This window comes from Callospermophilus lateralis, chromosome 6 (genome assembly GCF_048772815.1).
Source record: "Callospermophilus lateralis isolate mCalLat2 chromosome 6, mCalLat2.hap1, whole genome shotgun sequence".
NCBI lineage: Eukaryota > Metazoa > Chordata > Mammalia > Rodentia > Sciuridae > Callospermophilus > Callospermophilus lateralis.
In genome coordinates this window covers 161,484,422-161,506,758 of record NC_135310.1, presented here as the reverse complement: position 1 = coordinate 161,506,758, position 22,337 = coordinate 161,484,422, and the positions used below count along the sequence as shown (strand labels likewise).

The window sequence follows — 22,337 nt, the reverse complement described above, 5'->3', positions numbered from 1 at the left end:
TTGCCAGAACCTCTTAGCTGCAAGACATGGCCTTTGTAACTTTTTGTTATAAAAAGCCTCTGCCCTTAGACCAGACACTGTCCTATGGCCCTGCATTTGGGTGAAGCAGTTGCTGATCAACTCTCTTGTGTACACAATATAAGCTTGCTTTAATTTGGTTAAAAAAAAATTTTAATTAAGCCCACCAAGAGTCATGTGTAACATTTTAAGACTCCCAGACTAATAACAGTGCTTACCTATGAAATTGAGAGTAGTTATAATAGTGGGGTCAGTCATGGGAAAAAGATGCTCAAAATGTTGCCTTTCCTTTCCTACAAGTGCTTACAATAGTTTAAATTTTAAAAATTAATGTGTTAAACATAAAACTTAAAGAAAACTTTGGTGAAAGTTTCAGAAAATAATGCCTACCTAGTAAAGGCCTGGAAAAGAGAAAGAATCTGCAGAGTTTAATAATGATAATAATTATTATTATTATAATAGCAACAATTACAATAATGATGGTGATGACGTCATGTCAGTGCTGTCTTCACAAAAACTGCATAAAGTAGCAGCACTTTTATTTTCACTCTGTTGTTATGTCTAGTTGTGGTGCTGTAAGAGAAATTCTAAAACAGCCAATAGACTGGAAATGATGGCTCATGTTCAGAGGAAATAAGGGTGGTGTGGGAAGGCACTGAATGCTACTGAATCTGCAAAGAATTCTCCATAGAGTGGTGATTTTAGAGCAGTAAATAGTAAGATTACTTGGTATGAGTAGTACCTTAAAGAATCAAAGGTAACAATGAAATTTTTCTTGTAAAAAATCAAAATTAAGAGTGATTTACTTAATATCCTGAAGCTGCAATTAACAAAAAGAAGTTATTTTGTTACAAAGATGAAAGTGTTCTCTTGAGGATGCCTTTTGAAAAAACCTCCAGTGGAAAAAATATGCCATTTTTATTGTCACAAAGTCTTTGTAAAATTATCTTCATGATTCATTTTGCTATGTGTCTGTTGGTGGTATACATGCAACTGATTCTTTAAGGTTCAGGAATATCTTTTTTCCAATGGCTTTTATAAACTCCTTCAATAATCAGTTTATCTGCACAATCTTTTGCATTTCCAACCTATGGAATCATGTCATTAACAAAAAAATGACAACTATACTTCTTTCCATCTCTTATGTATTTTTTTGTATTTTCTTTTTCTTGTCTTATTACATGAGTGAGTAATATCAGTGTACTGCAAAAGAATGTGGTGACAGTGAGCCTCTTCATCTCATTATTTTCCCATTGAGTATGATGTTTGCTGTAGGTTTCTTATAGATACTCTTTATTACCTTAAGGGAGTTCTATTCTATTCCTAGTTTGCTATGATTAAAAAAGTAGTAGTAGAAGAAGAAGAATACACTGATGAATTTTCAAATGCTGTGTCACTCCTATGACAAATCTCCCATAGTTGTAATATATTAAATTATTCATACACTAAATTAAATTTATTGATAATTGTGTGGAATTTTTATATGTATGTTTGTGAAAGATTGGTCTCTACTTTTGCTTTCTTATAACATCCTTATAAGGTCTGGCATCCAAAATATGGTGGCCTTATAAAAAGGCTCATGAAATTGAATTAGTTATTTATTTCCAGAGGAATGATATACAAGAAATAATCATAACAATCCCTGGGGCTTGATAAAACATTCATTTTTGCTTATAAGTTTGGAGATACTGGGTGACCTCACTCTTCAGGTTTCATTCCTGTGTCCTTGGACAGTGCATCTTGACTCAGTAATTTTAGTGACTTTAGCTAGATCCTCTGTAGAGAAGACTAGGACTCCTAGCTCCACTCAGCATCTGACTTCCAGCTAGCTATCCTGAGCATATTTCCAAGGCAAAATCAAGGGAGGTGGAGCCTCTACCACATTCTGTGGGCCAAAGCAAATCACAGTGCAAATGTATAGTTGGGAAATGGACTTCACATTTTGATGGGAAAAGCTTCAAAGTCACATTGCAAATGGCTACAGAAAAAAGATACAGAAAAGAGTGTGGTATTATAGTCAGTCTCTTATAACTAATGGTATTTCCACACAAGAAGTAGATTTATTTTCTTCCAAGGCCTCCCGAAGTCTGTCCCATCATTGCATTGTGCTCATAGTTCAGGTTCCCCTGGCCTGCATCCTGTCTGGATGAAGCTTCTCCCCACCTGCAAATCTATGGTAGAGATATTGTGGTGCTCCATCCAGGTGACCTCTCAGGGCCAAGGCACTCATTCCTGGAGAGCTGGCAACATGATGATTGATGACTCACATCACTATAATTTCTTTGGTTGTAGGAACAGCTTATATCTCTTCCCAAGTTCAAAAAGAACCATTATCCTTTACTTCTATTGAGAAATTCCAGACAGCCATCCTTTCATAGTTTCAGAGCTCCTACTAAGATTTTCTGAGTTCCAGCCTGTTAGCACAAAATGACCAATCCAGGTGCAACCTTCATAGATCAGCAAAGCCTTTATTCATTGATGAAATCATGCATCTGGTGAACCCTCTTTCCTGATGGAAAATGAGCCACTGGCTAAAGGAGGAATCTGTGCTGAAGTATGTTACACTGAGAGGTGACTTAATTATTGACAGAGCATGTCAGATTGGGCACTCAGGAGACAGGTTTGTGAGAATTCGCAATTTGTTTTTACTGTGCAATATTTTTACTTGGAGAAGAATGGAAGTTCTGGGGTCAGCATTTAGTACTTACCTCTTTCCCTTCAGGGTCACATTGTACTATCACTGGGAAAGATTTATTTTGGGAAGGATCAATGCTTTGGCTTCCTCCCAGAGACAGTCTTACTAGGCTTGATGGTTGTACCCTCCCCAGGGATTGTCTTATCACTGGATGAGGCTTGCTTCCTTCCCAGGGATTGTCCTGTCAGTGGGAAAGGATGCACTGGGAAAAGATCAATGTTTTCAATGTGTTGCCTCTTCCTCACTCCCTCTTCCCAGACCACACTATTTTGGGGTTTGTCATTTTCCATATCTTACAGAGCCTCAGCCAGAAATGCATTGCCATCCCTCAGTGGGCCCCAGAATAGGAAGAGGCTTCAGAAGGTCCAATCCTAGGTTCTAGAGGGGCTATGTGGAGATTCAGGTGAGCCCTGGGGGAGGAGAAGCATTGCATCCCCTAAGGTTCTGAAAGCCAACAGAAATCCAAAACTATATACTTATGCAATCAGTTGCTGTGATTGGATCTAGAATCTAGATCCCCCAAAAGCTCATTTGTGGGAAGCCTGGTCCCCAGGGCAGCAATGTCCATAGGCTGAACTTTGGGGAGGTGATTGGATCACAAGACCTCTGACTTCATCAGTGGATTCATCTGTTGATATCTGGTAGCCTCCCACAACTGGGAGGTGTAAAAACTGTGGGCTTTGGGGCATAGTTGGAGAAAGCAGGTCATTGAGGGCAGGCCCTGGAAGGGTATTTCTTGTCCTCAAACCTTAGGTTGTTTTTCATATATTTTTTTTAATCATAAGAAATACTGTAACTGAAGGATATGGAAAAGAGACCCCAAGGAAAGCACCTTTCTGTTTCCCTACCTGCCTTCCTGCCACACCTTAAATGATCCTGCCACCAAAACTCCTTCCAGGACCTGGATCTGCTAAGGCCCTATGAAAACCCAGATCCTCATGGTGATCTGCCAGCATTCCCCCACCCCAAAATGTGTCCCTCCAATGCCTGGTTCTGCTGCTTAATAAAGGCATCACTGGTCCATTGAGGTCTGTTCCCATTTTAGTCAATTTTTCTTTCTCTGACAAAAAAAAAAAAAAAAAAAAAAAAACTTGTATGAATGCATTTTGTGATGAAGGACAAATATCCTCAGGGTGAGTTCCTAGACAGGGAAATGCACCTATGCTTTTGGTGGATGGGCCCAATTTTCCTTGAACTCATCACTTGCATCACCAGCAGCCATGCAAATGGGGAGTCTGGCTCCTGACTGAAAACCCACGTGCAGGATTCAGGCCTGACCATAGGCGACTTTAGCCAGCAAGCCCTAGGAGGGGAAGCGGGCCCCCACACAGGCCTGGAGCAGCCCTGCAGCACAGTCCCTGAAGGAAGAAGTGCCTTCCACCTCCTAGTACCCTGTGTAGGGGCTGAACACCTTCACTCCCTGCCCAGTGCCTCCTTTCAGAGGCCTTTCCCCTGGGTTCTCTTGTGAAACCTTCCTCATGTGCTGATTGGGGGTGGAGGAGGAAAAATTTAAGACCTCTCTTCATATTCAGTGCCAGAATGTTTCCAGTTCTGGCCTCTGTCCTTTCCCTGCCTCCACTTCTGGGGCCCTAAGCCTGTAGGAGCCTTTTCTTTGGGGCTTAAGTGGTGAGAAGCTTCTGTGCTGGTTTAGGAAAGTGGGCCTGGGCATTTTGTGCAGTTGTTATAATTGAAAAATGGTGGATGCAGACCTCAACAGATTCAGGGAAGCCATTAATTGTTTTTAGCTATAGGGACTCATTTTCTGGATGCAAAAATGGCCATCAGTTAGAGAGGGGATTTTGGTTTTACAGGGTACAATCAGGGTGGTTTCATCACTGGAACCTGGGGGTTTGCCATTCGGAGAGTCAGGGACTAGTTATGTCTGTTAAGACTTTTAACTCAGGAGGACAGACGTAAAAGGTTGAGACTCATTGTAACTTGGAGAGCTAGGAGTCCAGATGGTGAGGAATGGGTGTTTCGTTTTCTGGAAGTTATTGTCTCCCAGAGTTTCAGTATTTGCCTTTTTCCTTCAGGATTCATTGTTACCAGAAAAGGATTTACTGGAAGGCTAATGCTTGGCTAGTTTTCCCTCCCTCCTCCTAAGCTGCATTGTCTCTCCACTTTGAGAATTATTTTGTAGGATTATTATTTACTGAACATCCTGCTAAGTGACTGGAGACTTAGGCCAACCTCACAACTAGCTACTCCAGCGGCTGGCCAGAGTCCACAGGGCCTCACCCAGAGAACACAATCAATCTTAGAAACATTTTGTCTCAGTCAATAAGTGTGAAATAGTGCCTTGGTGTTATTTTTGTCTGCTCTTATCTAATTGTGAGTGTGCTGGGCACAAATCACGAGTCACTCACAGCTTTGTAGATTCAAACAGCAATTCTTTATTCCCGATCTCACATCAGCCTTCTACAAACACGTTCTGGGGAAATCCACGTTCTCTGCCCAAATCCACACCCACCGGGCTTCTGTCTCCCAAATATATTCTGAATCCTGTGAGAACTCAAGGGGAACTCAGGCAGCAGGATACGCCCTATTCTAAACAGGGAACGCCCTAATCTCGGATTATGCTAAACCGGGAACACCCTAAACAGGGATCCGCCCTCGTCCTTGAGCAAGGTCACCTTACATGCAATGCCGCTGCAAAATGACCTATTTCCATGAGTCCTTCCACTAAAGAAACATGGGGGTACGCTGGCAAGGAAATTGTCATACCTACTTGGCTGATGGCTCCCAGCATGAGTGCATTTAGATGTTCACATGTTGGAAAACCATGATTATGTGGCTTGTGAGTTGTCTGTGTCTCCATGTTTCTATGTGGCCATTGGCCTTCCTCCTTCAAGCTTCACAGCTTCACCTTTCTTTAGAGCTCTAGTCCACTTGAAATTTATTGCTAAATTGGGTATCGATGAGATCTAGTTTTAACTTTTTAGTGGTTGTTGAACCCTGATGCAAGGAAAGATCACCAATTCCAATTTTAAATCAAATTAAAGCAAGCTTGTATTTGTGTACACAAAGAGAGCTGGTCAGTGGCTGTCTCTCCTAACACAGGCTAGAGACCAGCACCCCCAGCTCTCCAGGAACAAGGTTTTATAGCACAAAAAGTTGCAAAGGTGAGTGTCTTGAGAACTTAAAACTAACAGGATTTTGACAAGCATAATACAAAGGCAGATAGGTTAATGATCTACATGGCTTAACATTTCAAGGTAGGGAATGAATACAGATCCCAACAACAGAATTTATGAGGCACTGAAGTGGCACCCCCTTTCTCCACAGAAAATCCCTCTTCATCATGGCTGATTTTAGGACTGTCAGCAAAAGAGTCCAATGTAGATAAACTTCCTATTTTCATGTCACCCTGCTTACTTGGCCACTGGCCGAGAAGATACCAGCACTCCAGGTGCTGGACACACCCTTACTAGCTTTTCACAAATGTATCCAGTATAGTACTTTGTAGAAATGTGCAAACAAGGCCTCTGGCCTTGAGCTGGGCTTCACAGGGATGTTTACATTTTTAAGATAAGTTACAAATGGGCTCCATGGTGACAGCTGGCAGGGGGAGGAAAGAAAGGGGAGAAGAAGCCTTCCCCCCCTTCTCAGGTGTTGTCCTTGAAGGGTTAACTTGCCCAGAACAGTGAGAGAAAAAGCTGCTTTTATGTGAACTTCTGAGCCCCTCCCCTTACACGCTGGGTATAAAACTCTGAAACTCCCTGAACTCGGGATTCAGGGGGATTGATTGATTGTTAAGGTCTGTAAACAAGTCATATTGGCACCTGTTATTTTGCCAGAGAAATGTTAGAGTCTGTAAACAAGTCTGGATGGCGCCTGGCAAAATGTCAGAGGGAGTGGTTTGTGAAGTAACAAAAGCGAGCCATTAAGTGTGGAGATTCCTTATTGGTTGACTGCTGTTATCTATTTTATGCTAATTAGATAAGCTGTGTAAAATGTATAAATACATCGGTTGTCCTACAATAAATGGCTCCTACTCCTGCTGCATCAATCTACACAAGTAGTTCGTCACCCCGCCCCCCCCCCGCAGATGGTGGCCCGTTAAGGGGAGCCCCGGGACACTCGGGGGTAAGTGACAAAAAAAGCTGCCCGTCCGTAGATAGGACGGGAGCAATCTGCTCGTCCCTAGGCAGATAGGGCGAGAGGAAAAATGGCCATTTCAAGAAAATGGAGAAGATTGATGCAATATGTTTGTGTCTTGTTTTGTCTTGAAATGTTGTATTGTCTTTGTGATGAAAATATGGAAGGGGTGAGAAGTAAATTAATAAAAGAAAAAGGCACCCCAGTGGAACCAAGAATAGTTAGGGCATGTGTTGATAAAAGCCCAGAAACTCTAGTCAGAAAGAAAAAGAAAGTTCAGAAGAAGAAAGATTATCAGGAAAAAAGTTGCAGCAAAAGGCTATTACTGAATACTTTTCGTTACCAGAGGGTGTGTGAATCGACAAGACGGCTGCCACCTGCCCAAGCCGATCATGGCGCAGCAAGAATTTTCCAAGTGGCAGTTGCGGGCTCGTCCCCACCCCCCTGCTGGGGGAGGGATCGCCACTGTGAGCCCAAATCTAAACCTGACCTGGAGGCACAGTCTCGCAGGCTTTTGCTCCCTGTGCCTGGAAGCAGTTTGAGTCTGGGACTCTCCCCAGGGCCATCTGGGGCTGCCTGGGATGCTACAGCTGGCAGAAGACGCTACTGGAGTCCCTGAAGTTTGATCATTTCCAAGGCCAGTAACTACAATGGGTCTCCCACACCTGGAGGCTGATGAGTAATGAGTACTATTAAGGCTTATTTCAAATGTAAAAAAACCTTGAAATAATGTACTAAATTGTTCAGAAGGTTGTTTTCTTAGTGAAATGCTACAGGATTTTCTTCAGCTATCTGGAGTTCCTGCCTGCGTTCTAGTGCCAGTGAAAACAAAGGTGAAAGAATTTACAATGTTGCTGAGAACCTGAGGAAACTTCAGCTGAGAACCCAAGGAGACTTCGGAGCTGTTGCTGTTTCTGCTGCTACAACTTAAGCTAGCTGCCTGCAGAACTTACCTGGACTGTGATTTACCTGGACTGTGAGTTAATCTATTGAGACACTGTTTTACCTGGACTGAGACAACAAACTGTAATCTACAACAAATTGTAACTCAATATCTTTGCTAATGGTTTCATTGCTGGTATAATTTTTCCAAGGGCTTCTTGCATGGAGCCATCAATTGGCTTGGTATTGTAACATTTTGTATCCTCCCTTTCTGTTTCTAACAGGTTATTTATGGTGTTTCTGTAAAAAACACTATGGTCGTTATTTAAATTAAACAAAAGGGGGAAATGTTAAGGTCTGTAAACAAGTCTGGATGGCGCCTGGCCAAATGCCAGAGGGAGTGGTTTGTGAAGTAACAAAAGCAAGCCATTAAGTGTGGAGATTCCTTATTGGTTGACTGCTGTATCTATTTTATGCTAATTAGATAAGCTATGTAAAATGTATAAATATCGCTCAGATCCTACAATAAACGGCTTCCACTCCTGCTGTATCAAGGTACACAAGTCATTCGTCACCCCCCGATTATTCTGCAGCCAGACTGCGGCAATTGATTACAGCAAAGGCTGTACTCTCTGAACTTGGCTGCAGCCAAATAAAACTGTTTCCTGCTATCTTTGGTGCCTTGCCTCATTTGTCCCTACCACAGCACCACTGAGGTTTCAGAGAGGGTTTTTATCTGGTCAGGAGGAGCCAGGATTTATGAGGCACCACTAAGGTTTTAGAGAAGTTTGTTATCTGGTCAGGGAAATCCAGGCATGGATGAGTTCAAGGCACAGGCAGAAATTCCAAATAATTTTAGAAATCTCAGTAATTTATAGCAAAATAGGATTTAACTTTCCATGACTTTGTTATGAGATGGCTCCCAATCTTAAGACAGAATTAGGCTGGGTTCAACATGACCTAGTTATCACCACTCTCTTAAATCAATCCATTTATCCAGCAACTTTGGCTGCCATCTTGATCATACAATTAATTGTCTTCTACTCCTGGGTCTAGTTCTTGGCTTTCTGTTTTAATCATGCATCAGTTCCATGCTGTTATAATGATAGAGCTTTAAGATATTGATGGCTGATAGGGCCAGCGCCTCCTCATAGTGATACCATATAAGGAACATATCTGGATGTTGAGTAGTTCCTGCAGTATGTTAAACATTGGAATACACAGCCTGGGGGTAACCAGAAATACCCATGGGAGTAACCCAACACACCTATGGGCAAAACCAATGAATGTTGAGCTCAGCACCAATATAAACCAAAAACAAGAGACCACCCATGGCAGCATTTAAGGATGCCCTGATAAGACTGATCACCCCACCATTTGCTCATCCGAATTGGCTGGTAGTAATGACCACATGACGTTCAACTTTCAGCTAAGAGAAGTCATGTGACCTTAGAGGTACTCTGGGACTTGTGGGAGGATTAATCCTAAGTATTGGTTGAAGTGTGATTATGATTATTGCTGTGTGAAGTTAGTGTGATCTTAATATATGCATTGCATTGAAAGACAATCTGCCTCCAAGTTATCATTTGATAAGCCACTCATGACAGACATACTGTTCTTGGAAATCCAAGTCCAGTTTCCCTAGTGTAAAAGAATGAACACCCAAGAAACAATAAGGCAAGCATAGAAAAGAGGTTTTATTTAAAGGTTAGAACAGAGACAGACTTCTGAGGAAGAAGGAGATCCAGAGCTGGTGTCTGGGAGGGGGTGAATCTTGTCTTCTTATATTTTCCAGGCTTTGATGGGGGTCACAAACAAGTCAAGATGGTGCCTGGCATTTTTCCAGAGGGAGTGGTTTATGAAGTAATGCCAGCAAGCCATTAAAATAATGGAGATTCCTTAATGACTGACTGCTGTGTCTAGATTATGTCAGTTAAGTTAAGCTGTGTATAATTGTTAAGATGATGAGGATTCCTTAATGACTGATTGCTGTAACTGGATGATGCTAAATTGAAACAAGCTGTGTATTCAGTTATGTATATATACCCCTGTAGTCCTACAATAAAGGGCTTCCACTCCTGCTGTGTCAATCTTCACAAGTTTGCCCAGCCAGACTGCGGCAAGGTATCTTACTTCTCATGCCCTCTACTTCTATCTTACTCTTGTGGCCAAAAGATGGAAAGGGGGCAAGACTCTCCCCATTTTCCATTATCTGCCTAGAAAGGCAGAAGGGGAAGCTGTCCAGGGAATACTCTGGAAGTACAATTCTATGGAGGTAGATGACCTTGGCCACCTGTGAGAAGGAGAGGTATATGTCCTGAAGGTATTAACATTCCAGTCCCTTTGAATCAGCTTCCTTTTCCTAACCTGATCCCCTCATCTATTAACTGCCTGCTCTTTGTTTTTGCTTCAGTATTCTTTAGACTTCAGAGCTGTAGTATTACTGCATTTTTGTTTTTTGGAGGGAATTCTATTAGATATGAAAAATGACAAACCCCAAAATAGTGAGGCCTGGGAATAAGGAGTGAAAAAGGAAGCCATACATTGACAGCATTGATCCTTTCCCAATACATTCTTTCGCAGCAACAAGACAAGCCCTGGGGAGGAAATATCCATCCAAGCCTAGACTGGCAATCTCTAGGAAGAAGTCAAGTATTAACCCCTCCCAAAATAAGTACTTTCTCAGTAGCAGTACAGTGAGACCCTGGATGGAAAGAGATAAATACTGACCATTGACCCCAGACTCACCATCTGGTCCACTGACTGCTGACCTCAGACCCTCTATCTGGCCCACTGACTGCTGACCTAGGACCCTACATTAGATACACTGGTAATAATTAAGTCCTCTCAGTATAACCTACATAAGCCCAGTCTCTCCTTTGTTCAGTGGCTCATTTTCTACCAGGAGAGTGGGTCCATCAGAACCATGACTCCATTTATGAATAAAGGCTTTTGGCTGATTCGTGAAGTTTACATTTGGCCCAGTCTCTTTGTGCTAATGAATTCAGTATGCACTAGTTTCTGGCCAGCACTTCCTGTAATGGTTTTTATCTTTACCATATTTTTGTATTGCAAAAACACTACATTTACAAACTGGCTTTTACAGAACAGAAACTATTCAAAGTGCATTCATGCATTAATTCATTTAAGCATCAGAAGAGTCCTTTGATACTGGCAATATGATCATCCACATTTTTAAGCAAGGAAATTGGAGTTCAGAGATGTTAAATCTGGTGTTGAGGTGGGCTTCCTATTAGGTCAATGGAGGTGTCTGAAGAACAAAGCACCAAGCAACCCGTGCCAGCAAAAGAAATGCCAATCAGGCACTGATGGAACCACCTGTCAATCAGCAGGTCTCCAAGCCAATCCTGTATCTTAGCCAGCTCCCCGCTCCCCCACCAGCCCCAGTAGGTCAAGGAACTCTAAAGATCCCTTTTCTTGTCCCAAGCCCTCCCTTTCTGCTCAAAGCCCAATAAAAATTCCAGTCCAGTCCAGCCCCCGCATGCTTTTCCTCAGACCCACCCTGCTGAGCTGAGGGTCTCACCTGGGAGTAAAATCTCAATAAAGCTTTCTTCAGCAGCCTTTTTAAATCTGCCTCCTTTGCTGCCTGACCTTACACTTCCATTCATTCAGGAAGTCCAGTTCTTAGACACTTGTCCCTTCTGTAAGTGCATGGCCCACAAATGATGGAGGCAGGAAATGGGACGCAAATCTCAGATAAGCAAGCTTTTCTTTATTCTATGGTTATGTCATTCCATCAGACCAGGGATGGCTCATTTACTGAGAAAGGGAAATGGCCCTTGGGTTACAATGAGGGAAAATTATTCACTGGAGACTGCAGACTTGCAGTTTGGACAGTCAGGTTACCTAGCTAAGCAGGTTAAATTTTTTAACTCAGGAAGGTAGTTGTAAAAAAATTTGAAACTCCTTGTAACTGAGAAAATCTCACAGAGCAGTGTTAACTGTTTATCTTCCTTCTTCTGGACCAATGTTACCTAGAACTTCACTATATGCTTTTCTCCTTCCAAGACTCATATGGCCCAGCGTTTTAGTATTTGCCTCCATCAGGACCCACTGGGTTTGGGAAGGGGTGAATGTTTGCTTTTGGTGGAGATGCTGGGGATGAACCCAGGAGGGGATGAAAGTTTGCTTTTTCCATCAGAGCTCATTGTTAATGTTTGGCTAATTCCCCCTCCCTCCTCCCGAGTCACACAGTCCATCTGTTTTTCTTGGGGAGCTATATTGTAGGAATATTATTTTTCATAATCTTTCACCTTCTCTCTGTTTTTCCCCATAACCTTGAGGCTAACTTCACTTTGACACAGAGTTATCAGCTCTGGGTGAGACAGTGGCTTGGAGCAGCAGAGGAATATCCCTGGAATGCTCTTCAACTGCACATGGTTCCACAGGGCCAAGGCAGAACCTTGCAGTCTCTAGGAAAAGTCACCAAGGACAAACTTCAGAACTTGACCTTTCCTTTGCAGAGCTGGACTGCCTATTTTCAGATATGGGAAATTAGGGTCATGGGAGCCAAATGAACTATGTGGAGCTTATGCAAGCAAGCACCATGTAGGGGGAATTTGTGATCCTCCCCCTAGAATTGTGTATCTGTGACTCATTATAGTGTGAAGCTTCTACCTATTCTCAGTCTTAAGCTACTCTGCTCCACAGCTACAAAAGATACAGCTGAACCAGAAGGGATCCATGGAGTGCTGCCGGGGTTAATTTAGCACATTCAGATGAAGATCTATGCCTGCCACTGTGAACCATACTGAGCAAGAGTGCTGCTTTGGAACTGTTGGTGAGGCATTTCAGCATGTGGGAACTGTCTATGATGAGAACAAGGTTGATGAGTTGCAAAGGCCTCAGTGCAGCCCCTGGGGGATTCTGCTGGTGGGTTTTAGTGTGTAGTGAGAGTGTGTCCACAGAGCTAGCAAGGCACGAAAGTCCCATTTGACTCCATTTGGGGCACCATGCTTTTAGGAAGACCCATGCATCTGCTAGTGGTTTCCTATCTGACAGAGAAAGTGCCTTCAAACCAGAATCACAGGGAAAGGGTTCCTGGAGCACATGCCTGGATCCTCTGACCTCCCGGTCATCACAAATCAACCTTTAACTGGTTGTGTGTTCATATTTGAATGCTGCTGTTGAAAAACCAGCCTCTATCTCAGAGCAAAGCCTGTCCAAGGAAGGAACATCACCTTTGTCCTTGGAAAAACCCACAGAGCACTCCTAGACACATTCCCACCCTGATAAGTGGTTTATCTACAAATAATAGGAGAGGTCTGTGGCACCAGGTGTCCCTGACTCAGTCAGGCTAGGTGGCGACCCATAGCAACCCTCTAGCAGCCACCAATCAGCATGAGACAGGGAAATACCTGGGATGCCAGATGACCCTCCCAGTAGTTTATGGTGGTTGATAACATGTTGGGAAACCACGTAGTTCAGCATGAACTCCCCTCTTGGCTTAAACCAATCAGTTCAAACGAATCCCCCTCTCCCCTGCCCAACTTGTTCCAGCCAGTGAATGTGCTAATTATGCTTTAGAGTTGTTGGTGTGTGATGATTTGCTAAGAGATGCTATGATGAATGTGAAGTCCCTGCCTTCCCCAAAGAGTGTATAAAACTGCTGCAAACCCTGGGCTTGGGGCCTCTCAGCATCACCAGTTGCTGTGTGTGTGCACGCGGAGGACCAAGCTAGCTCGCAATAAACACCTCTTTGCTGTGTAAGGGTCCGGCGAAGCGTCGGAGGGAGAGACCACGAGAGACCGGCTCCATGCAATTGGCAGAAGGGGTTTTATTGATTCAGCATGCTGAGGCTCCAGGCTCACTCAGGAAGATAGAGCAGCCCAGAGCCCCGAGCAGAAGTTAAGCAGAGCTTAAGTACACTTTTTGGAGAGGGCGGGGGGGGGGGGGGGGGGCTTTGCGGGAAAATTAAACAACAACTCTGAGTCATGATTAGCACATTCATTGGCTGGAACAGATTGGACAGGGGTGATTGGTTACTTCTAAGTGGGGTGCACATTTAAACTGATTGGTTTTGGGACTTGTAATGCCTACGTGCCATTTTACACAGAGTCCCAAATTATTAGACAACCAGAGGAGCCAGTGAGAATGTTTACTGGGCAGTTCGGGTATTGTTTTAACAGCTACAGAGATTACAGGTTCCGGGGGTAGCAGAGGAATTGTAACAATACTTAGTCTTTTACTCTTTAACCCAAGCCTTGTAGCCTAGAAACTTTACAATGTCCGGTCTTTCACACTGTAACTCGGTTTCTGCGGCTTAGAGTCAGCTTAAAAATTATACCTTTACAGCTGCTTACATCGATCTTGGTCTCTGGTGGTCTTTTGGGGGTCCCGAATTCGAGCATAACACCATTATTTTGTACTCTTATCAGAAATAAAGTTTAGAACTTGAAGCATTGTAATTTTGCATCTGATGAATCATCTTTAACAACAGTAAACTGTCAGTGTACATAATGTTGGCTTTAAAATGGAAAGTAGAGGAACTTTTAGAATGAGCTTACAAGGGAACGCTTCTTAGAGAAGTGAATTTTCCACTGAATATTTAAAAGCTGACATTTATTTTAGAAAACACTTAGGGAATAATGCTATCTACTTGATAGACTGCAATGTACTTTCACATATTGTGTATTATTTAATAAGGAGAAAAATAAAAGTAAGAGAGAGGAAGAAAGAGCAAGAACACAGGGAACATTTAAGCTGAAAAAATAAATACTAAGGGAAGAGAAAGAGGTGTTGCATACTTTTAAGTCAAAGAGAAAAAGATTGACTTGTACAACAGGAACCATTTAAATCTGTCTTACTACACTCCCTTCAAGAATTAAGGCAACAGTTTGTCTATTCCATTGCTCTCACATGTTGAAGAGTGAGTAATAAAACAGCAAGTCCTTCTTACCATTGCACACTGAAAAGAGCTTACATAGATTCCCTCCAGGCAGCTCTTTCCCACCAGCATCTGCAGAGCACCCTTGGCTTCCCTCTTCCTGCCAGAACTCTAGAACCAGCTTAAAGCCTCACAAGTCCCTTGAGCCTAGACCTTCCTCCTTTTGCCAGTTCCAATCATCATTCCTGAGTTTGCTTGTTCTTCTGGCATTTTCAGCCCACAACTGGGCTGTTCTCTCCCTTTCAACTTACAAACATGTTATCATCTTTCTCATCTAAAAAGCAATTCTCTGCACTTCCATTCATCTCCTAGGACCCTTCCTTTCCTCTCGCCTATGCAGTTCCTTACAATCCTGTCCCCACTGCAGAAGATCCTCTCAGGCTCACTTCAGGCAGAACTCACCCAGTGCCTTTCCCTACAGGGTGAGTGCAGCCCCACACTGCTGACTCTATGGCTACTTGGCCTGTTAGCCATACTTTGTACAGGTGATCACTCTTCCCTTCCCGGAAACTTTACCGCTGTTTACCGAGTCCTTCCTTCCCCAATGCTGAAGTATAACACCAGATAAGCACGCCGAGGCAAGTTTAGAGTGGAAAGTAGAAGCTTTATTAAGGACAGTAGAAAAGACTTCCCCCCAGAGGAAAAAGGGGACCCAAGAGGTGGAATCCATGAAAGGGGGAGGTCTTCCCTCTTTTCTAGCTAAGGTCTTCTTTCAGTTTTTCCACATTTCTGTCCTTAGTTCTGTTTTCTTGCAGTGATAGAAAGTAGGTGGGGAGGCCCAAAAGGAGGGGCAAATGGGCCAGAGGAGTAATCTGGGCAGGAAGGGCCTGGGGCGGTTTAGCACCTCTCTGTTTGCTGAGAGCTGCTTCATTAACAGTTCCTTAGGACAGGCTCTGGGCCTTGGGGACATAGACATTTCAATCTCCCCCAGTGCTGCTCTGCTTTCCCGGGGCTCCATTCTCTATAATGGCCTCCATTTTATTTATCTTACTCAATGTTAGACCCGATTTACCTAACTACACTAACTACCTGTCTTTAAATCTGGCTCAGAAACACTGTCTGCTCTTTCCCTCAGGATCACCCCTGCTCCTGATCCCCCTCAGTCCCTCCTTCCATTCCTCCAGTTTCTCCCCATTTCCCTGACCTGAACTTTGTGGTAACTCCTCCCTTGGCTGGGAACACTTCCCAGCTGTCTGCAGTGTTGGTGTCCCTGTCTCCCTCGGGTATTTGTGGACTCACTTTCCTGCACCTTCCCCAATGGCTCCCAACCCCATGGACCTCTGTCGTGCTCATAACACCTACATGGATATAGCTGTAGAAGTCAATTTTCCTCCTCTTCATGGGAATGCAGGCTCAGGGCAGCAATGATCTATTTTGTGTAAATATAGCTATATATTCTGCTCCAGAACCTAGAATACTGGCTTGCACCCAGAAGTTGCCAGCAAATGCACATTTGTGAATGGCTGCCTGAGGAGGAAGGACTTGAACATAAAATATGAAATAGGTGAAAGTTGTCTCCAGGGCCCTTGGACCACCTGTGGAGACAAGATGGAAAATGATCTGATGCTCTGACAAGCAGCAGTTATGATGCTCCCCTCCCACAGCCCCTCATTGAAAATCATAGTGAGTACAAACTCCAATGCACAGAGGCATGAGTGATATTTATTTTCTGGGAGGAACTTTAAGCACCATGGCTAAGAGTTACACAACTATGCACAGTGGTCAGAATCCTGAAAATCATTGCTAAACCTTCATCACTTTAGGTAAAAGATAATCTGTAAGGATGAGTGTGGATTATTGAAAGAATACATCTATAAAAAATAAAAACAAAATATTCCTTCTATGCAATTCCCAAGAGAAAATATACAATTAGAACATATTTAATTCATTTTTGATAAACTTTGTAAACTATGCACCAAGTAAAAAGGTGGCGCTGGGTGTGAAAATGTCCTTGAGAACCTAGTGACCTTCTCCTCATGCACTCTGACACCCTACAGCCTCTGATAATAGTTCTGAAGAGGGTAGAAAAGAAAGCGGTGAAACATGGGCTTTGTCAAGGAAAAGTGAAACTTTTAAGAGAATTCAGAATCCCCTAAGTGGCTTCCAACATGGTGTAGCCACAGACATTACACCCTGCCTCCTGATTACCTGCCTGGCTCCAGATGTCAATTTGAAAGTGATGCATGTCTAAGCAATATCCAGATGTGGTGAAAATTACTGACATTGTTATTCTCTGGAGATGATTCTGAAAGAGTTTATTTACAAAGGAAGAGTACATTTTATTTGTGGTGCCAGTAGGATACACACCACGAACTTATTTTTGCAGAAGTGATGGAAATACTAAGCCAGGGATCTACAAATTCTGAAGGCTGGCTGCACATAGGACCCCTTAATAAGCCTCATGGTCTATCATCCTATTCTAATTAGATAATAATGTGGGGAGAGTCAAATATGTACTAATGTTCCCACTCCTTGAAAATAGTAGAATATCCTCCATAATCAAGACAAATCAAAGCCCATTCTCACAAATCCGAACAGAGCCACAAAAAAATCTAACCCATCTAGAAAAAATACAAGAGTTCATGTTCAAAAACAAGAAAATATGCACATTATGTCTGGCAATGGTGCTTTGAAGAATATTTATTAGGCCTGTGGTATATTTTCTGGGACCTCTAAGCTGACTTTCTTTAAATTTTGAGGAAGTGTGAATGAGAAATTGTTAATTGTTAATTCCTCTAACTCCTAAGGGTGCCACTGTCAACACGTCCAACCCTGTCATCCTTATTCACTTGCAGAAATTTTAGCATGTTTTTCCACATTGTGGGAAGGGATTCCTCCCAATGATAGGTCAGGTCTGAATGTCCTTTGAATGGACATTTATTCATTTAACATAAATCATTTAAGTCGGTTTCCATTGTCACTGGAATTCTGCTGTTAGCTTTGTTGGGGTGAAGGGATTCCTATGGTTTCCCAAACTCTTCTCATTCCTCCTGCCTTGATTAAGGTTATTCTGATAGCATATGGGGAAGGTAGAGGCTAAATAATCTTCAAGAATTTTAAGCAAGAGACTCATCATCTTCCCTTATTACTAACAAGTAGTAATGAGAAATTATCCCCGCTGCATGCAGCAAAAACTCACAATCTTGTTTTGTCTCTTCTTCTTCATGAGCTATTGCTTCACAAAGTTGAACATACATGTCATTGAGCTCAGTTAAAATACACAGAAAAGAGTTAAAATACACAGAACCTATGACTCCTTGGTATTGGAGGTGCTAAGGTTAAATGGTTGACCAACTTATTTGGGCTCTCGTTCAGGCGTTTGGCACTACAAAGGCACTGTAGGGCACATTTAATTTTCTAGATGAAGCACAGGTGCTTCTTTTGGACCATTTGAAGCAGTCTCATCTTTGTTGAGGACCTCCTGGGTATAAGTCACTGTGCCAACCTGGCTGGCCACCACATTCACAGCTGGTGTTTCCCACACCTGTCTCACCCTGAGTCAAGCCCGAGGAAAGAACACTTGGCTTAGAGGGACATGAGGGGCACTGACGTTGGTCCACTGGAGGGGCTGCCTTCCCTCAACCTCACCATGCCATTTTCAGTCACATCAAGGGCCTCCTGGGTCTACACTGCCAGACACCCATTTGCTGGCCAGGTCCAGCAACATCCACGGAGGAGTCCAAGGCGATCCCCACCTCCCACCATTGCTACTGCCCTTGTGCTTGCCCCTTCCCCAGCACCTTCTTCACTGCCTCTTTCACGTCTTTGTTTCTCAGGGTGTAGATCAGGGGGTTCACACTGGGCGTGACGATTGTATAGAAAAGAGTGAGGAACTTGCCCTGGTCCTGGGAATAGGCGTTTGCTGGCTGGAGGTACATGTAAATGATGGTGCCGTAGAAGAGCGAGACGACAGCCAGGTGTGAGCTGCAGGTGTTGAGAGCCTTCCTGCGCCCCACTGCTGACCTGATGTGAAGCACGGCTCTGGCGATGTAGCCATAGGAGGTGAGGATGAGCAGCAGGGGTGTCAGGATGACGAAGATGGCCAAGGCGAAGGCCAGCGCCTCGAGGGTCGTGGTGTCTACACAGGCCATGCCTATGAGAGCTGGCATCTCACAGAGAAAGTGGTCCACCCTCCTGTGCCCACAGCGGGGCAGCAGCAACGTCTGGGGGGCCATGATGAGAGAGTTGCTGAAGCCACTCAGCCAGGCTACAGAGGCCAGCTGCCCACAGAGGCGCGGGTGCATGATGACCGAGTAGTGAAGAGGCTTGCAGACTGCCACGTAGCGGTCATAGGCCATGACGGCCAGGAGCACGCACTCCACGCCTCCCAGGGCCAGGACGAAGTAGAGCTGGACGGCACAGCCCACGTAGCTGATGGTCTTGTCGGGGCCCCACAGGTTGTAGAGCATCTGGGGGATGGAGCCCGTGGTGAAGCACACGTCCAGGAAGGAGAGGTTGGCCAAGAAGAAGTACATGGGCGTGCGCAGCCGGGTGTCCAGGGCGGACAGCAGGATGATGGCCATGTTGCCCAGAAGCGTGAGCAGATAGAAGGTGAGTACCACCACAAAGAGGCCCAGCTCCAGGCGGGGGCGGTCAGAGAAGCCCACCAGGATGAAGCCCTCAGAAGAACTTGCGTTCTGCCTGCCCATCACCTGCCCCCACACGTTACCTGTTGGGAGAAAGCCTCTGTGAGCTGCAGGCACAGGTCTTCAGGACGGAAGGCGCGGGAGGACTGGGGCCGCCCTCCGATCTGCAGGATGCTTGGCCCAGTAGTTCCACAGTAGGACCACTCACAGTCTGGTCAGAAGAGCACAGTATATGGAGTTTGGGGGGCCTCCTGTCTATGATTAGATACCAACATGTTGCATCATTCTGTTCAATATGGCAGGATGCAAAGAGTCACTTTCAAAAGGTGATGATTTTATAAGGATTAAGCACCCAGTTTTTTTCTACTTGTTTTCTTTTTAAAGGGAAAGTATCAAATTCTCCTAGTCATCTGTAACCCTGGGTAGGAGAACTGGCTTGTGTCACTGGATCAGAAAATCAGATTTGCCATCAGGTGGAATCTCATTCTAAATAGTGTGCCATCCTGAGAAGATTGGCATCAGATCCAAATCCAATTTCAGGAAGAAGAGTCTTACCTCATTGTTATTTTATCTGTAATGGATTCCCATCCTGCTTGCTGCGGCAGGACCCCGATGCCCACATCAGAGAAGCTGGTAACAGACAGCTCACCTCAGGCCCCACAGTCCTCTCCCCAGCCTACCCCAGAGCTCTGTGGTCCATTGTGCTTCATATCATGGAGGTGTTTGCTAATGCCCGGACTGCTTCCCCGAGGAGAGGAAAAAAGCAATTCCCAGGGCCAACCCAGTGGGATGATGCTTCGACTCTTCTGCTAGCCCTCCTTTAACATGCTTTATTCTCTACTCCCAGGAGTCCTGCCTTGATCATTCGTTTATCTTTCCTGATACCTTTAGAGAACTAGAGGTTTTCTATCTTCTGTGACACTTTATATTCTCAGTTAGCTGGCAGTGGTTTCATGTCTTAAGGTGAGTGTGCAGTATAATGTAGGTCAACCATAGGAAGAGCCCCAATTACTAATATTTTTAAAATTTTTCCAAAACAGTTAGTAAAAAGTAATTGGATCTGACTTTTATTAAGAAGAAATATTTTTTATCTCCTGGGTACACTGGGGCACAGAGTGGGGTTCAGATCCACTGCTCCAGGAATGCTTTGCCAGGACTAAATCACATTGGCATGTGTCCCGCAATGGTTATAAGATATTGTGCATTAGAACTGACATTTGCCAGAATTGAAGGATTTCCAAGGTCATCCTTGCAGAGGCTGAAACAAGCTTCTACAGGGGTGATGAGTGGATTGACAGCATTAACAATATCTAATTGGGTAGAGAATGCTTTGATTTGCTAACTGAGGGCCCATCCATGTTGTCTGTTCAGCGTGTCAGTAAGGGCTTTCCCTTCATCTCCTGTAAATTGAAAATCCACAAGAATGGCATTACGTGATAGTTTAGAGGGAACATACAGGTATGTGCCAAGGAGCCAGGAGGGCAGGTGCCAAAGGGAAAGAAGCCAGTGCCTCTGCAGAGGAAACCCATTAAAGCCTGGGACTTATACTCTTTTGTTTCTTTAAAAATCACTGTTAGGAAGCATGACCATGGAGGAATAGCTGTTCATTCTGAGTGGCAGAGTATATGCATTGTTTCTATTAGTCTTAGTAAGTTTCAATGTGTTTTGAAATTTCAAAATATGAAAGAAAAATAAAATTATGAATTTTAAGCCACTTAAATATTAGCAGGGCTAATATTGTGTCCCTCTTATGAGCTATGTATAGGTACAGTCATCCACCCCACTTTGTCCTCAGCTGGCCCAGGAGGTGGGCACTTTCACCCTTCAGCTGTGCTGGTCATGCTGCTAAGCCAGGAGGGTGATGGATTAAGCTTCAGTCCTGCAGTTTCACCCCATGTCAAGGTGGGCAGCAGAGCAATTATACCAGACCTGCATGTAAGAAAACTAGCAAGTTGAAGACTGCAACTCAGGTCTTTTGATTTGTTGCCCAAGATATAATAAGTGTTTTCCTGCTTATAAGTTGGATGAGGCAGGTAGGTAGCTGGCATGGCAAAGAGGCAGACAGAAACCACATTTTTACTCAGAAAATGAGGAATGTGATCAAAACTTGCTTGCCCAGTGGTGTGAATATGAGTGCATGGGGTGCTGTCTGTCGGATCATCACTCACAGGAGGAGGTGCAGGAGGACTAATTGAGAGTGACCATCTTGTTCTGGAATGTTCCTATGACATGTATAGGAATGACCATCAGGCACACTACAGAATGAAAGTAAGTTCTTTTCTTTCTTGATTCTCAAATCAACCAAGATTATCCAAGGAGGATGGTCCTTATGAGTTTTTCATTCTGACTCAGTTTTCTGGTGGCTAGACCAGCCAGTCTGTCGGCCTTGCTCCTTGAATCCATCACTGTGGACCTTTACCAAGAGTCCTTCTGTGAGACCTGCATCCTGCCTTCCTGGGCTTTAAGAAACCCATGGCCAATTCCTTTGTGGGCCAATAATATTATTATTTTAAATGGTATGTGAATGTGTTTATTCTTGTTTGAGCCTAAAGAAGTGATTTCTATATACAATGGCTCGACAGTTCTTCACAAGGGCCACCATAGGACCTATTTAATGATAGTGAGGTAGTTTACCACTTGTGGAATTTCAGTGATCTCCATTGTTATGAAAACAAGATAAACTGGTTCATGCTCTGACTTCTGGATCCTTGAGCACATAATTTAAGTCTCACAAGAATTTTTTTTTAAATAAATCAAATAACTCTCCAATATTGACTATTATCTATTTAGCTTGCAAGGAGCTATACAAAAAGTTTGCTGCATCAAGTCCTAAGGTTAAGACAGGCATGAGTGCCAAAGACCTGCTCATACTGTGCCCAGGGAACATGAGGCCATGAAAAGTGCCAGGTGCCCCAGATGCTCCGTAATGAAGTTAAGCATCCCAGAGATGCTCAGCATGCACAATTACTAAGAGTTCGTTATTCAATATGCTCAGAAAGGATAATAATTAGTATTTTTTATTCTTAAGATTTCCAAGTTCAGTAGATTCTATGACTTTCTAAATTCATTTTTTGGGGGCTGGGGGGAAGAACTCCATTAATGAGCTCAAAAATCTCCAGCTTCCTCACAGAACTTATACCAGGATCTCTAA

At 43.7% G+C, this 22,337-nt stretch overlaps 2 protein-coding genes across 2 annotated transcripts in view; one reads left to right on the top strand and one right to left on the bottom strand.

Moving 5' to 3' along the window:
- The window catches only part of LOC143401644 (uncharacterized), a 742,139-nt gene that overhangs the window by 412,941 nt on the left and 306,861 nt on the right, over positions 1–22,337 (top strand). The gene's annotated exons all lie outside the window — the stretch shown is intronic.
- LOC143401704 (putative olfactory receptor 2W6) lies at positions 18,308–19,249 on the bottom strand. Its single transcript, XM_076859337.2, has one exon. It carries the CDS (start codon positions 19,247–19,249, stop codon positions 18,308–18,310), a length of 942 nt encoding a protein of 313 aa, XP_076715452.1.

Coding starts and splice junctions, on each gene's coding strand:
- LOC143401704 (XM_076859337.2), bottom strand. CDS start 19,249: ATGGGCAGGCAGAACGCAAGTTCTTCTGAGGGCTTCATCCTGGTGGGC.